General features: G+C 37.9%; 3 protein-coding genes across 3 annotated transcripts; 2 read left to right on the top strand and 1 right to left on the bottom strand.

Moving 5' to 3' along the window:
• The first annotated feature begins 673 nt into the window (after nt 1-673).
• NMT1 (myristoyl-CoA:protein N-myristoyltransferase) lies at nt 674-2,837 on the top strand. The gene is made up of 2 exons (XM_086244173.1): nt 674-895; nt 1,221-2,837. The coding sequence occupies exon 2, from the start codon at nt 1,258-1,260 to the stop codon at nt 2,557-2,559; it is 1,302 nt and encodes a 433-aa protein (XP_086100299.1). The 5' UTR covers nt 674-895; nt 1,221-1,257; the 3' UTR covers nt 2,560-2,837.
• Nucleotides 2,838-3,589: 752 nt separating this feature from the next.
• LOC147285142 (single myb histone 4-like) lies at nt 3,590-7,560 on the bottom strand. The gene is made up of 6 exons (XM_086243689.1): nt 7,307-7,560; nt 6,244-6,467; nt 5,166-5,250; nt 4,517-4,600; nt 3,985-4,291; nt 3,590-3,904 (listed from the first exon to the last, which is right to left on the bottom strand). Exons 1-6 carry the CDS (start codon nt 7,454-7,456, stop codon nt 3,873-3,875), a joined length of 882 nt encoding a protein of 293 aa, XP_086099815.1. The 5' UTR covers nt 7,457-7,560; the 3' UTR covers nt 3,590-3,872.
• A 1,837-nt stretch (nt 7,561-9,397) lies between these two features.
• LUT2 (Lycopene beta/epsilon cyclase protein) lies at nt 9,398-13,077 on the top strand. Its single transcript, XM_086244939.1, has 11 exons — nt 9,398-9,914; nt 10,017-10,188; nt 10,290-10,428; nt 10,530-10,640; nt 10,743-10,845; nt 11,144-11,287; nt 11,366-11,473; nt 11,646-11,742; nt 11,828-11,953; nt 12,275-12,407; nt 12,676-13,077. Exons 1-11 carry the CDS (start codon nt 9,609-9,611, stop codon nt 12,839-12,841), a joined length of 1,605 nt encoding a protein of 534 aa, XP_086101065.1. The 5' UTR covers nt 9,398-9,608; the 3' UTR covers nt 12,842-13,077.
• Nucleotides 13,078-14,994: the final 1,917 nt, after the last annotated feature.

Below are 14,994 nucleotides of genomic sequence, written 5' to 3'. Positions count from 1 at the left end.
AGGATGCGCCAAAGTCCACTTGACATCATCAAAGTTCATTTTGAGATGTCTCAATATCCACCCTCGAATGTCTCAAAGTGCACACTAAGATTTCTTAAGGTGCATTCTAAGATCCTCAAACTATGATGCACATTAAGTTGCACTTTGGAATGCTTCAAAGTGTATATTCACGGGATCTCAAATGACACCTTGAAATGCTAATGTATAAGTGCAAAGTTTTGTTTATAAGTAAAGGGAACCTAGTTTTAAATTTTTAACACATAGTATTTTGGGTTTATTGAATATAAAAAATTAATTGGGTTAGTATTTTCTCATTTCACATCATTTATTATTATTTGACATATATATCAAATGTCACAACCTACTAATACGAATTGCTACTCTTTATTTTTGTAAATCCGATTTATAAGAAAACATTATTATACTACCCAAAAAAAATTATAATACTAGTCCAAGATGCTCTTGGATCCAAATTCCAAACACCCAAATGATGGATCGGCGGCCCAAACATACGGGGATGAAACTGAAATTTCAAAAACCTGTAAAGGGTAAACAAAGACATTATCAATAACCTCAGGGGGCTTTTTGATATTTACCGTATAAAAAAATTACATACCGAAAGCCGGTGCGTATATGCTCATGTGACTCATGTCCTCGTTGGTTAATCCTCCGAAAACCCATACAACACACTTTCGTATTCTCCCAATTCCAGCGGCATCTTCAAAGACGCTTGCTTGCTTTCACCCAAAACCCTAGAGATTCTCATTCGTCTCCGACAAGCCCAAATCAAAATCAAGATCTAGTGAGCTCTTAGCACAATCCAATCGAAGAATAACCAAGTAAGAAAAGAAAACCATCAAATTCTCAAGGTATCGCAAGCTCGTCCACTAGAACTGTGAGTGTATTTCTTCGTTTTTATAGCTCGTATTGTTAAATTTCACAGATCTGTTGGCTTACTACTGAATTGTATTTGTTAGATATTCATTGCTTGTCTATATGAATTTTTACAATTATGGGTCGTTTTGAACTTAGGAAAAGGATTTAAAGAGAAAAGCTTTCTGGGATTTTCTGTGAAGTTTTTGCATCAGAAAAAAATGCTAGTGTTGTAATGTTACTATGTTAGTTTTCCCAGATTCTCTAAAAGGTTGTTTTAATATTGTTTGTTTTTAATTTGAACTGGTTATTTTTGTGCCTCTGGTAACAAGTACTCTTTCGTTTAGGAACTTGAGTGAAGGTTCCTGAGTATAAGTAGTTGAAATGGGTGATAACATTTCTCCACCTGGGTCTCCTAAAGAAGCAGATCATGATTCTGAAGCAAACCCACTTGTGAAAGATGATAGCTCATTGGAAACCATAGTCCGAAAGTTCCAAGATTCAATGTCTATGGGGAAAAAGCACACGTTTTGGGAGACCCAACCTGTTGGGCAATTTAAGGATCTCGGGGATGTGAGTTTGCCTGAGGGCCCGATTGAGCCCCCCACACCTTTATCTGAGGTCAAACAAGAGCCTTACAATCTGCCTAGTCAGTATGAATGGACCACATGTGACCTGGATTCTGAAGAGACCTGCACTGAGGTCTACAATCTGTTGAAGAATAATTATGTTGAGGATGATGAGAACATGTTTAGATTCAATTATTCGAAGGAGTTTCTTAGGTGGGCTTTGCACCCCCCTGGTTATTTTAGGAGCTGGCATATTGGGGTTCGGGCAAAGACCAATAAGAAGCTGGTTGCTTTCATTACCGGTGTCCCTGCTAGAATCCGAGTCGGTGATGAGATTGTAAAAATGGCTGAGATTAATTTCTTATGTGTCCATAAGAAGCTTAGGTCGAAGAGACTTGCACCTGTTATGATCAAGGAGGTCACGAGGAGGGTCCATTTGGAGAATATATGGCAAGCTGCTTACACAGCTGGAGTGGTTCTTCCAACTCCAATAACAACTTGCCAGTACTGGCATAGATCTTTGAATCCAAAGAAGCTTATTGATGTTGGGTTTTCAAGGCTTGGTGCTAGGATGACTATGAGCCGAACCATAAAACTATACAAGTTACCTGATTCACCAGTTACTCCTGGATTCAGAAAAATGGAACTTCGTGATGTACCTGCTGTTACTCGGTTGCTTAGGAACTACTTGAGCCAGTTCGTTGTTGCACCAGATTTTGATGAAAATGATGTGGAGCATTGGCTTCTTCCAGAAGAGAATGTGGTGGACAGTTACTTGGTTGAGAGCCTAGAGACTCATGACATCACGGACTTCTGCAGCTTCTACACTCTTCCTTCGTCCATCCTTGGCAATCAGAATTACTCGATCTTGAAGGCCGCTTACTCATACTATAATGTCTCTACTAAGACTCCATTGCTTCAGTTGATGAATGATGCTCTTATCGTAGCAAAACAGAAGGATTTTGATGTTTTCAACGCATTGGATGTCATGCAGAATGAGTCATTTTTGAAAGAACTGAAATTTGGACCTGGTGATGGGCAACTTCACTATTATCTCTACAATTATCGAGTGCGGAATGCATTGAAACCGGCAGAGCTTGGGCTTGTACTGTTATAGTTTTTTCAGTCTTGGTTTTGTACTCTGAACTGACAATTGGTTTCGATTTTTAATTGTTATTTCTTTTTGTTCTGGCTAAGCATGTGTTGCTTTCATTTGTCTTGTTCTTTTGCATCAACAACAAAGGATGAGATTTTGTAATGCATTTTACAGAACCAAAGTTATGGGTATTCAACCTGTAATGCTTAGGCAATGACACAGTGTGGTTGGCAATGCTTACTGTTCTGTGGAGATTTTTCTCCCGAAACAAATAGTTATTTGAGCAAGAATTATGTTTACATCTTCAACATCTTCCTTTATCTGATTCTTTTTGGCCTTTCATTTCAGTCACTGTTTTATGCTCATCCTTAGCATGAAAGCATAATGAAGCTGATTGCATTTGGCTACATTATCTTCACTTGTAGCTCCCGCATCTTGGTTCCAGACATGTATATTATTGCTTTTATCCTTCATATTATTATGTACAAATCACACGCCCGTTCTCCCGGGAGAACCCCACCCACTTGCCAAAAGAAAAAAAGGGGTCATGCAGATCTAATTGAAAATTTATGGACATTTTCTCTAATGCAGGATTAATCTGGGTGTAAGACAACATTCGAATGCTTTCACATCCCGCAATAGATAATTTGCAATCGATAATTCTTAAAAATTCACTTATATATTGTGAGGTGGAAGATTATTTATGCATAACAGTCGGCCAAACACAAATACTTTTTTCCTTTTTGAACAGATTTTGAGTTGCACCCTATCTCACTGTTTTTGTTCGGTGTTTTTGTTCAGATTTTGAGTTACACATACATTTTACTCCACCCACCTAATATAGAAGGTGTACGTGGGGAGTTGAGAGTCATGACATGATAGAAGACCCATGCATCTGGCATTTATAGTATTCGTTCAATTATCCAATCATAAATGGAGTCTCTCTTTCAGTCTTCACAAATTCCTGGTTGGCTGGTTCTTTTCCCATAGCTAACAGAGGATAGCTGTGATTCTTCAATTATTTATTTAAAAACAAAAAACAAAACACAAAACATCACTCTGAATCTGTAGTTTTATCATTAAATATTTAAATGGAATGACAAAATTACATCATTTAAAACCTGTGATATTTGATAAACAGATGATCCATAAACAATTCTCCATCAACAGGTCTAGTCTGAAGAGGTGTAGTGTCATTATCCTTATTAGCAGAATGATAAAAAACTATCTTAGCTTGATGGCACCTCAGGAACGAATGGAAGTATAGCAAACTAACTTTACAAGTTCTAATCACAGGGGTCATCTTCCAATTGGATAAGACAGGGATTCATATCTTATACCATCAGTGCAACCTCACCTTGTGAACCTGCCAAATTAGGAACATATAGTCAAAAGGAAGTCGAAAATATATGCAAAAGTGCGACAATTGGGAATTTTGGGACTCACATTTCTCAAAAATATCTTTTGCCAACTGCAGCAGTGATTCTGTGTCTTCAGCCATCTGTGAAATCCTCTCTGCCTCTTTCACTGCTTCTGCTGCCACAAATGATTTGTTTTCTGCCTCGGCAATCTTGTAGGCAGCAGCCACTGCTGCTTCCCCTATTGTATCACCAGGGGTCCCATAAAAAGGACTATGCAATTGCCTAGGTTGGACGTCCTTCGGTTTTGGGACAGGTGGGGCAGGTAGGGCAGGTGGGGCAGGTGTTTTCGTCCCAAGTGAGGAATTACTTTTCAACTTGTAGCAATTTTGATTCTACATTTTGGTGATATGGTAATTTAAGTAAGTTGATATTCTATACTGATTTCCGCTTGCAATCTAATCGGGCTACTGTCTATTACGTTAAATTACAAATCAAACAAAAAAGTGCACAAAAAATATAGCACTAGAAATTTTTAAACATATCAGTAATACGGCCAGACTAATCCTGGTGAGAAATATTCAGTAAATAATTTGATCTGAAAATATAAAACCAGTCACCTTTTCAAGTTTGTCCTGTGCAACCAGCCTTCTCAACCTTGTACTTAATAACCTTCTAAAATTTTGGGGGACCTCATGCCTTTGCTGCACAAATTATTTCCACTATATCATGAAAATTGAGTGGTAACAAAATATGAATTAATATATAGAAGGTATTTAACATTCAGTAACACCTCATGACAATGTAAAGGTAGTAGAAAGCAAGTATCATCTGAGACTTCCAAAACCAACTATTACTGGATGCTTTTCCACATAAATTTTCAGAAAATTTCATTGTCACCAGCCAAAGAGGTAAAATAAATGTAATTGAAGATAATTCTAGCATATGTGAGCTTGAGTGGTATTAAAATACTAAATGCTTAGATTTAGGTATCATCTATCAAATAGCTAATATGAAAAAAGTAACATCCATTGGTCTAACTAAATGCTGTATTTTCAAGAAGCAAAATTAAGTCAAATTTATTTGCAGCGTTTATATATCGACACATGATGTATCATGATTAATTGAAACTTGAATCTATACAGGACCAGCCTATAATCAATTCATGGCAATATTACTTCACTTCACAAAACAAATAAACAGCTTCCTTAATAGTAAATGCATTTAATAAAGAGTTACAGGATTTGAGTGCATAAACTTCAAGCATACCTCAATAAAGCCAGCAATAGCACCAGTGTCCATTCCATTTGGATCTGTCGACGAAGAAAGTGCTTCAAAAATCATTTCATTGCACCTGGTAATAGAGAAGTGTGTTATACATAAATGGAAAAAGGATTGAACAAAATGAAATAAAAAAAATAAAAAAACAGAATAGGAGTATCTCTGGCTATTGGACTTGCTGGAAATTGAGAAAATGCAATGAATAACAACTGTAGGCATATTGAATACAACATAGAAATAATGAACATCCTTCTATTTACTTCTGCTCCTTTAACCTAAAAGTTTTGTAATCTACAGAAGTATGGCGTGAGAGGGTCAAGAGTGAGCTGAAACTACAACATCATATAATATATTCCAGGAAGAGAGATCATGTGAGCCCATGGAATGCAAGGCAAAACAAGATCCTCCCACAAGGCAAATTATTGCATCTGTGTGAGAATTGTCACACAAAGCAGTTTTATAGTTCAGACTAGGATAGCTACATTTCCATATGCACCCGAATTACACATTCCATTAGTTGGGATATTCTTGAATGAGCTCTCTAAGAAACTATGCCATGAAACGATGCATTCTTATTGCATGCATGAGGAAACAAAATAATTTTTATTTCTTTTACATGTGAAACCACTTTTTTCTTATTTCTACGACCTACTTATATGCAAAGGAAAAAAGCTATGTTTATAGAACTGATTTTAAATGACCCATTCCTTATCAACTTAGTACAAGGACTCTATATCCATTTAACGAGTATTTGGCTTCATCAAACATTAACTAGTCTCCCCTTTTACTTCACTAATTAGCCAGCTGCCCCATCACCATAATTGTGTCAATCCAAAAGAGTCTAAAGAGCAATCATGTTCCATATTGTAACCATGTTTTTTCTACGCATCATTCCTCAAATTTGGAAATTCGTGAAATTCCAATCGTACAGTATGAATGCAAATACATTCAGTGAAAACTTCATTGTAATACAGTACCATGGAGTTACCTGCATATTTATTCTGTTGTAAAAATAAAAGCCAAAAGAAATCGAAGGGTTAAAGGCAAGGAGAAATAAGTATCATACAATAGAGCAGCTTTTCCATCAGGTAAGACTGTTGAAGAATCGTCTGCAAATGGAGCTGCTGCAGCTACTGCTGGTGCTGCTGCATCGCGTCTGACTGGAGCAGCGGCAGAAGTTTGTGGGTTAGACAATGGAGTAGCAGGAGCATCTGGGTTGGCTTTTGCTTTTGGCGTCCGTGATTTTTCTCTTGGGCCCAGGCCACTAACAGTCATATTCCGCCATTTGTCCTACGCAAGCAGAAAACAATTTGAGCACCACTAGACACATAGTAATTAATTGGCAAATATTTTGTGATCCATATTAAATGCAGTCTGCCAATGATTCTGATATTAAGAAGCTGTAATTTATTGACATAGAATTTAGATTAATACGATTGCACACCATTCTCAAAATAATTTTGATACCCAAATAACAGGTACCAAACTGATGAGGAAAAAAATCAAAAATCAAGTAACTTAATAATGCCTCCCAACTTTGCAACAGGTGGGCAGTCCTGGAACCAAGTTGTAACATTAAAAAACACCATGTCAGAAAGAGTCAAGTGAGCAGTGGCTCCAATGAGCTACCAAGCTAATAAAAGTTGGATTAAGTACACCGGATGCTCGGACAAAACACAAAACTGGTAGGTCTTTTTTGATCCATGGGTTCACCATTTTAATCCACAACTCCAAAAGTTAAAGAGTCAGCCACCTCGAATTCATAGGTCCAGAACTGCAATTTGGATCATCATTATAATTCACAAACAACTTATTAGGGCTTGAATAATGGACAAAGCCTATGCAATACAAATAATTTTGGTCAAGTCAAAGCGAGCAACTTGAATACCTATCCAAAATGCTTATAAACTTTAACATACCATCAAAACAAGGCTATTTGCACTCAAGAATCTCTAATTTGATCCAAACAAACAATAGTTGTCACTTTTTACAGCCCAAAACTACTTTCTTCGGCTTTCTTGAAAACACAAAGCACACAAAGAGAGCCACAATATACAGTAAACTTACACATACACATACATATGTATAAGTTTATACATATATATATATATACACAGAGAGGGAGAGACCTTGAGATCAATATTGGAGCGAGAGGAGAGGAAGGGATTGAACTCGGGGTCTTTCTGGATGTCCTTCCACTTGCCAGTGCCATGCTTCTTGACGCCTGCTCTCAGGGCTTCTTCTTCATCCGGTGTCCATTTTTGCTTTGGATTTCCCATCTCTGCGTCTCTCTCTCTCTATATATATCAGTCTTCTATGTCTGCCGCGAACACAGTCTCACTGCTCTGCTTTGCTTTTCATTCGGTTTCCTCCACAGAAACGAGGGTTGGTTTCATGCGACTATCTTAAACGACATAACGAATTGAAGCTTCGACGCCTCCAAACGACGCAGTTTTAAAGGTGTCTCAGCCCATGAAAACGGTGCTTCAACTTTTCAAGGCCCACTAGTGCCAACCAAAAACAAAAAACATAATTCAACCCGGTACCAGCCCAACCATTTAAATTGAGTTCACTCGTGTTTTGTATCATGACGGTGTTAGTCTATTTAATAAGGGGAGCTATTCATATCACACAAAAATGCTGAGTTGACTATCCCTTTATATTTTTACCCATTTTTGCCCATTTTGCCTCTGCATTAAAAAAAAAAAACCATTTCTCTAATTTTGGCCGGCCACCCTCCCCTGCCACCGGCACAACCCCACCGCCGGCACGAAGCGACCCCACCCCTCCTCTTCTCCGATCAACCCACCCACCCCGATCTCCCCTCTCTCTGCCTTGTCGGAATTGGCGACGAAAGCCGCGGAGCTTCACGACGTCGATTAGCCGGGCACGGTGGTCGGATGAGCAAGGGAAGACCAGGGTTGGACTCGTCGTGACTTGGGGAACAAACCCAAGTGGTCCGGCGTCTCAACTCTGCCGGAAAAGGAAGATTGCCGAAAAAGGAAGATCGGGTCTTCGCCTGGGTGGGTGGGTCACGCCGGAGAAGGGGAGGAGTGGGTCGACCGGAGAAGGGGAGGGGTCGCGTCGCGCCGGCGATGGGGAGGGGGTGGGGTTGCACGGGCAGCGGGGAGGGGTGGCCGGCCAAAATTGGAGAAATGGTTTTTTTTTTTTTAATGCAGGGGCAAAATGGGCAAAAAGGGGTAAAAATTTAAAGGGGTGGTCAACTCAGCACCCCCTATTTAATAATTGTGTCGTATATATAGGCATATAGCCAAGAACTAAGGCCGACATAGTCCACAACTCATTTGTACTCGTATCGTGCTTTAAACAGGTTGCCCACCAGTCAATTGCTCTTTTCCTTTATTTTTGTTAATCTTGCTCATTTGTTTTTTAGGATTTTAAACTTATCTTACATTATTTTAATTTCTTATAGTTAAATATGAATATTTTTTATTTAAAAAATTAATTTTGCTTGTTGAAATTTTAATGAGAACAAAAAGTATGTTAAACGAATTAGGACTAGTTCAAACTCATTTACTCGTGTGTGCTAAAAAAAATGATGTTGTACTTAGTGGGAACAAAATTTGTCTCGATTTTTCTCTGTTCTGTATGCCTCTACTTGTATCATGCTTATATCAACTTGGGCCGTATTTGTGTTTATGGTCATGTCAACTCATAATATGGTTTTTGCATAAGGTTTTGAACATAAATTTGTAAATCATTGATGTTTTATAGTTGTTGTACACTTTAAGTAACGATTGAGGTTACTTAAAAATTCACATTGCTACTTACTTGTGTTTGCATCAACTTCACAAATCAACACTATGATTAAAGATTAGTTGTTAAAATGTTTATCTTATAGAGAAAAAAAATATCACTGAACCAACAGTTAATCGATACTAATAACTCAATTTAATATATCATGTTTTGAATTCAAAATAATTTCACCCAACGTGAAGCTAACATGATATTTGCCTGAAATATGGTTGAACTGTTGAAACGGCGAGACACGCGGTACACGCTACCCACACAACCGAGACATGCCGAAACGGCGAAACGGCAACCAGGCATGCTTCGTATTGATAACTGATAAGGGGACCGTTCTCAAAAGCACGGGCCAATAGAAATTATCCACGTGGCAGCTTTCGGATGACCGGTTAACAACTTAGCAAATTAAAACGCACCATATAACTCGCTCCCCTATCCCCAACGCCACACACAGAGAAAGACCCAGTGGCCAGCAGCAGCAGCGAGTCAGTCCAGAGCTCTCAGACTCAGTGACCTCTCAACTCGGAGTCCTTCTTTGATATTTCACCCAAAAATATATACTTTTTTGCTAATATCATTTTACTCCATCAGTCTCAAATGCCAGGCTCTGAGTAGTGAAGATAATTTTAAGACGTTAGGAACAGAGAGAGAGAGGAGTTGGTCATGGACTGCGCTGGACTCGCAGCTCGAAACTTTACGGCATTGACGGTGTCGTTTTGCCCAACTTGGAGGTTAAGCAGAAGAGGAATACAATTACCAAGTAAAAAGGAAGCTCCTTTCTTCCGCTACGGTTTGTACAAGCATTCTCTGCAAGTGCGAGCAAGCGAAAGCGGTGGCGGTGTGGGTGTGGCTGTCAAGCAAGGCTTTGCGGACGAGGAAGATTATGTGAAGGGCGGTGGGCCTGAGCTTCTCTTCGTTCAAATGCAGCAGAACAAGGCCATGGAGAAGCAGTCAAAGCTCGTTGACAAGGTTGGTTAACTCTCTGCCTCTCTGGTCTGTTAGTCTTTGTATTTAAGCATGCATGGTCAAAACCCAAAACCCAAATTTGTGAACTTGTTTATGAATTTTCAGCTACGGCCAATACCAGTAGGAGATGGTATACTGGATTTGGTAGTGATTGGTTGTGGTCCAGCAGGTCTTGCTCTGGCTGCAGAGTCAGCCAAGTTGGGACTCAAAGTTGGGCTTATTGGCCCGGACCTCCCCTTTACTAATAACTATGGTGTTTGGGAAGATGAATTCAAAGGTAATTGATTTATTGTGTATCTTTTGAGGAACCAAGTACCCAATTCAAAGCACTTGAAACTCTGCTCACATTGATATCTGGTTCAATTTTTGCATTTTCAGATCTTGGACTAGAAGGGTGTATTGAGCATGTTTGGCAGGATACCATTGTTTATCTTGATGATGATAGTGACCCCATTTTGATTGGTCGTGCTTACGGACGTGTTAATCGAAATGTGCTCCATGAGGAGCTTTTGAGAAGGTAACACTGCAGGCACTTCTTTGTTTTGTACATTTCTACTCATTGATGATTGTGGGTAATGTAATTCTCTGTAGATACATAATTCATATTAATTTTCTTAGGTGTGTGGAGTCAGGTGTTTCATACCTTAGTTCAAGGGTGGAAAGTATTGTTGAAGCTAGCAATGGTCATAGTCTTGTAGCCTGTGACAACAATATCATTGTTCCCTGTAGGTATGAATATGATGGAATCATTCTTCAATTTAAATAATTGGTGATGGTATGCATAAAGATGACTATACCTTGTTTCAAACTTAATCTAACGTGGTATTATAGGCTTGCTACTGTTGCATCAGGAGCTGCTTCAGGGAAGCTTTTGCAATATGAGGTGGGTGGTCCAAAGGTGTCTGTCCAAACAGCTTACGGTGTGGAGGTTGAGGTATGAATTATGTTTGCAACTAGTAATACATCAGTATAATTGCTCAGCAAAGAAACAAAATTAATATAGGATATTTATTATAGTTCTTTTGTATCCTACAGTTCCTTCTTTCTTGTTGTTCCAAATTTTGATGCAATTCATAATATATTCATACCGTCTTGAATCCACATCTCCCCCTCCCCCCTTCCCCCCGAAACAAATGTTATTCTGTACTCTGATGACTGATGACTAGTTTGCTCTCTGGGGATGAAGATTTGTGATGACTTACTACCGCATCCATCCTATATTGCAATTTCAGGTGGAAAATAATCCATATGATCCCAACCTGATGGTTTTCATGGATTACAGAGACTTCATGAAACCAAAAGTTCCATGTTTAGAGGCAGAATATCCAACATTTCTTTATGTTATGCCCATGTCCCCAACAAGACTGTTCTTTGAGGTTTGCTTCTTGTAAATCAGTTTGTCTGTTACATTACTTGATTTATTTACAAAATAATTTAGAGGAATTGATTTGCAGGAAACTTGTTTGGCCTCTAACGAAGCCATGCCTTTTGATTTATTGAAGAAAAAACTCTTGTCAAGGTTAAAGACAATGGGAATCCGTATTACAAAAACTTATGAAGAGGTAAGTTTTATGGACAGACTACAATGCCACATTTTTAGACATGAATGATAACTCTTGGCCTACAATACTTACAAAAACTCTTGGCCTCTAATTTCTGCATATTGATCAGGAGTTTGGTCTAGCTTACTTTCATAATGAAATCAGGGGCCTAATCTTGCAATTATTTATGTAGGAATGGTCTTGGATTCCAGTTGGTGGGTCTTTACCAAATACAGACCAAAAGAACCTGGCATTTGGTGCTGCTGCCTGCATGGTACATCCAGCCACAGGTCATAATTGAAATTATTTAATTAATCAAATTTTCCCCAATTGTTCAGTCTAAATGATACCTATAATTCTATCTTCATCAAGCAGGGTATTCAGTTGTTAGATCTTTGTCGGAGGCTCCAAAATATGCTTCTGTGATTGCAAATATTTTAAAGCAGGGTCATTATAAGGCCATTCATAGCCGAAAAAGGAATGAGAACATCTCAATGCAGGGTAAGTACTACGTTTTTCTTTTGGTTTATTCAGAATCTGCATCATACATTCTCAGAAAGAAAACATATATAATGAGTGTTTAAGGCATTTCCATACCCTGGAAGATAACTGCACAAAAGGGAGCATTAGCTTGATATAATAATAAACCATTTGAATTATACTAGCTTTCTCTTCCTTGCTTGGCTAGCACACTACCTTTTAGTGAACGTGTGTGTCTTTAGAGTGACTTCTAAATTTCTAATACTTCAGAGCATATGCTGGGAGACTAGTTGGTGATTTGTAATTTGCATTATTTTTATTCAATTTAATCTTTTCTTTCAGCATGGAATACCCTCTGGCCGCAAGAAAGGAAACGCCAAAGAGCATTCTTTCTGTTTGGACTGGCACTTATTCTGCAACTGGATATTGAGGGCATTAGGACATTCTTTCATACTTTCTTCCGCTTACCCACTTGGTATGATCAATTTTCTATATCATATGCAAAGTTGTTCTGGAAATTATTGCTTTGTCCTCATATACCGATCGAGATACCTTATTCAATGACACAAAAACTACAACTCAACTCAACTCAACTCATCAAAGCATTGCCTCAAATCTACAAATACCTAGCTGTTCAATGCATGAACTAAGCTTGCATAGATTCCTTTTTTATTAGGGTATATATATATATATATATATTTATATATTTATATGAATAATTGATGGTTGTGCTTCTCTTGCAGGATGTGGCAGGGTTTCCTTGGCTCTACACTGTCCTCAGTTGATCTCATGCTTTTTGCCCTTTATATGTTTGTTATAGCACCAAATAATTTGAGAAGGGGCCTTGTCAGACATCTACTTTCTGATCCTACTGGAGCAACTATGATAAGAACATATCTCACACTATAGTATGTAAGTTGTAACCTTGAATTCGTCCCCTTAGTCTTACATAACACACAGTTTAGAATACACTAAGAATCCCACCCACTTTTGAAGGTCACTTTGTTTTTGTGTAAATACATGCACATGCTCGTGTTTTTGTTACCGTTTAGATTACTGGAGGAATTTGATAAAGGGTCTAGTCTACATGTGAGATGTGGCTGCCAATATAGTAAATAAATTTGGTACATGTGGCGTTAAATTCATTTCGTATACAGTCATCAAATTGCTAAAGAAATTTCATCATCATTAACTTGTACATTTACTTATATTCTGGCATGAAATTAGTGACTACCATGCATGGTTCATCAGCAATAGCTGCTTGACTACAGGGTTATTAATCAGTGCTGGTCCAGTCCAGGCTCTAGCTCTTGTCCAAGATCTTCCAAAGGCTATGGAAAAGTTAGAATCTTCTTGGGGCATGTTTGGAAACTTGGAATAGGGTGGATTGGACTAGTGGACCTGATGGTTTAGGACCTTAGGTCTTTCAAGGGGACAGAGTTCATTTGATCTTGGCAAAAATAATTGAAATGTCAAGTGGAATTATTATCAGTTGACACGAAAGCAACAGAATCGGACTTGAACAGAGATTTGGCTCCATTCAATGCTCAGCATGTATAATGTTCCATGCTTAAAAGTGCTTCTTAGACATTGGACTGGTATGGTTGTATTGAAAGAGCATCCAATCTAGTAAATAACAATTAAAAGAATTAGCACTCAAGTCTAGAATGTTAAAAAAGCATGACGTACGACTTATCTCTTTCCTCATGTTTTTGTTGTGATTTGTGGGAATCCAGCAATTTCAATGGTTCTTTGTACAGTTTAATATATAACAAAAGCATATCTACTTTATGCTGCTTTGATACAAGTCTATCTCTATGTGAGGACACAACATATTATTCTATCGTTCAATGAATGCTAGCATTCACATAAGCGTGGACGATTTGTCCACTGTAAATGTCTAATCAATTCATTCAAAACAAAGCTCATTGTCTTATTTCAAACTTTGCTAACAATAATATTGGTTGATCAATCACTTTCATGATCCCAAGTATGAAGAGAAAATGATGCTTCTTTCCCTCCTTCTACAAGAGAATTAACCACATTTGCAACTAGGCAATTGCTGAATTCGATCACTCTCAATTTTTACATAATTTATTTTTTTCTTATCCCCATGATATATAAATTAAACCAAATGACAAGTCATGATGCAAAGATCAGATAGTTCTATATCTTTCTTTCTATTTTGTTATAAATTGGACGAGCTAGATCAAACCTTATAATTCTAACACCTCAGGCTAGCAAATAATTGTATAAAATTAATATAGAACTCTTCAAACTAACATTTCATAACCTATATATATATATGGGGATTTGACGACTACAAGTGCAAGAAAAACTATATTAGTTGTACTTAATTAATGTGGATATATTATATATTAGCTATAGTCACCCGATTCTCTTTAATTATCTTCTAGATTGGGGAATTTGGTTTCGACAAAATTATAGGAAATTCAAAAATTAATTAAGTGTAAATAAATATGTGGAGGTGTCTTTGAATAGGTTACATATCTTACATAGATTAATACAATCAACCCCGGTAATTTAGAATCTGGTACCTGAATATATAGTTAACAATTATGTAAGTGGTAGAAGTAGAACCGAACGTTCGATTGAGTTGCACAAGATTCTCTGACATGCTTTGCGAAGTGATTGGCATTCGAGCTTTGCATTAGACGTTATACGATGGATGCCAGCTCTGATCTTATATAAAACCCTAGAGACCCCCTTATCTTTGGCACATAATCAGTTAATCACATCCAACTTTCTTAAGTTCTTGCAGTACGTAAGTTTGTATTTGACGAGCAAATTAAGGATTGGGAAGAGGATGAAGGAGCTGATCGAGCTACTTAATTCATTATTAATTGCAACAGTCAACAAGGTGTGTGGTTGGATTGGGTTCATGATCAGTTACATATATAGAGGTTTGTATAGATCGAAGGTGACAGAAGAGAGTGAGCACACATGGTTCTTTTCTTGCATAAACCGTTCATGTTGGAAGCTCTGTGTGCTCACTCTCTATCCGTCACCCACCACTACTCTCTCTGTCTATCTCTTTCTCA

This window comes from Dryas octopetala, chromosome 5 (assembly GCF_963921425.1).
Source record: "Dryas octopetala chromosome 5, drDryOcto1.1, whole genome shotgun sequence".
In the NCBI taxonomy this organism is placed as follows: domain Eukaryota; kingdom Viridiplantae; phylum Streptophyta; class Magnoliopsida; order Rosales; family Rosaceae; genus Dryas; species Dryas octopetala.
The sequence above is the reverse complement of the archived record's forward strand: the minus strand, read 5'-3'. Positions and strand labels throughout refer to the sequence as shown.

Excerpts from the sequence above, each read along its gene's own strand:
- NMT1 (XM_086244173.1), top strand. The coding sequence starts at position 1,258 with ATGGGTGATAACATTTCTCCACCTGGGTCTCCTAAAGAAGCAGATCAT.
- LOC147285142 (XM_086243689.1), bottom strand. The coding sequence starts at position 7,456 with ATGGGAAATCCAAAGCAAAAATGGACACCGGATGAAGAAGAAGCCCTG. Across the intron at positions 6,468-7,306 it reads GCTCCAATATTGATCTCAAG|GACAAATGGCGGAATATGAC; the intron begins GTCTCTCCCTCT and ends CTGCTTGCGTAG. Across the intron at positions 3,905-3,984 it reads AAAAGATATTTTTGAGAAAT|GTTCACAAGGTGAGGTTGCA; the intron begins GTGAGTCCCAAA and ends CTAATTTGGCAG.
- LUT2 (XM_086244939.1), top strand. The coding sequence starts at position 9,609 with ATGGACTGCGCTGGACTCGCAGCTCGAAACTTTACGGCATTGACGGTG. Across the intron at positions 10,189-10,289 it reads TTGGGAAGATGAATTCAAAG|ATCTTGGACTAGAAGGGTGT; the intron begins GTAATTGATTTA and ends TTGCATTTTCAG. Across the intron at positions 10,641-10,742 it reads AATATCATTGTTCCCTGTAG|GCTTGCTACTGTTGCATCAG; the intron begins GTATGAATATGA and ends GTGGTATTATAG.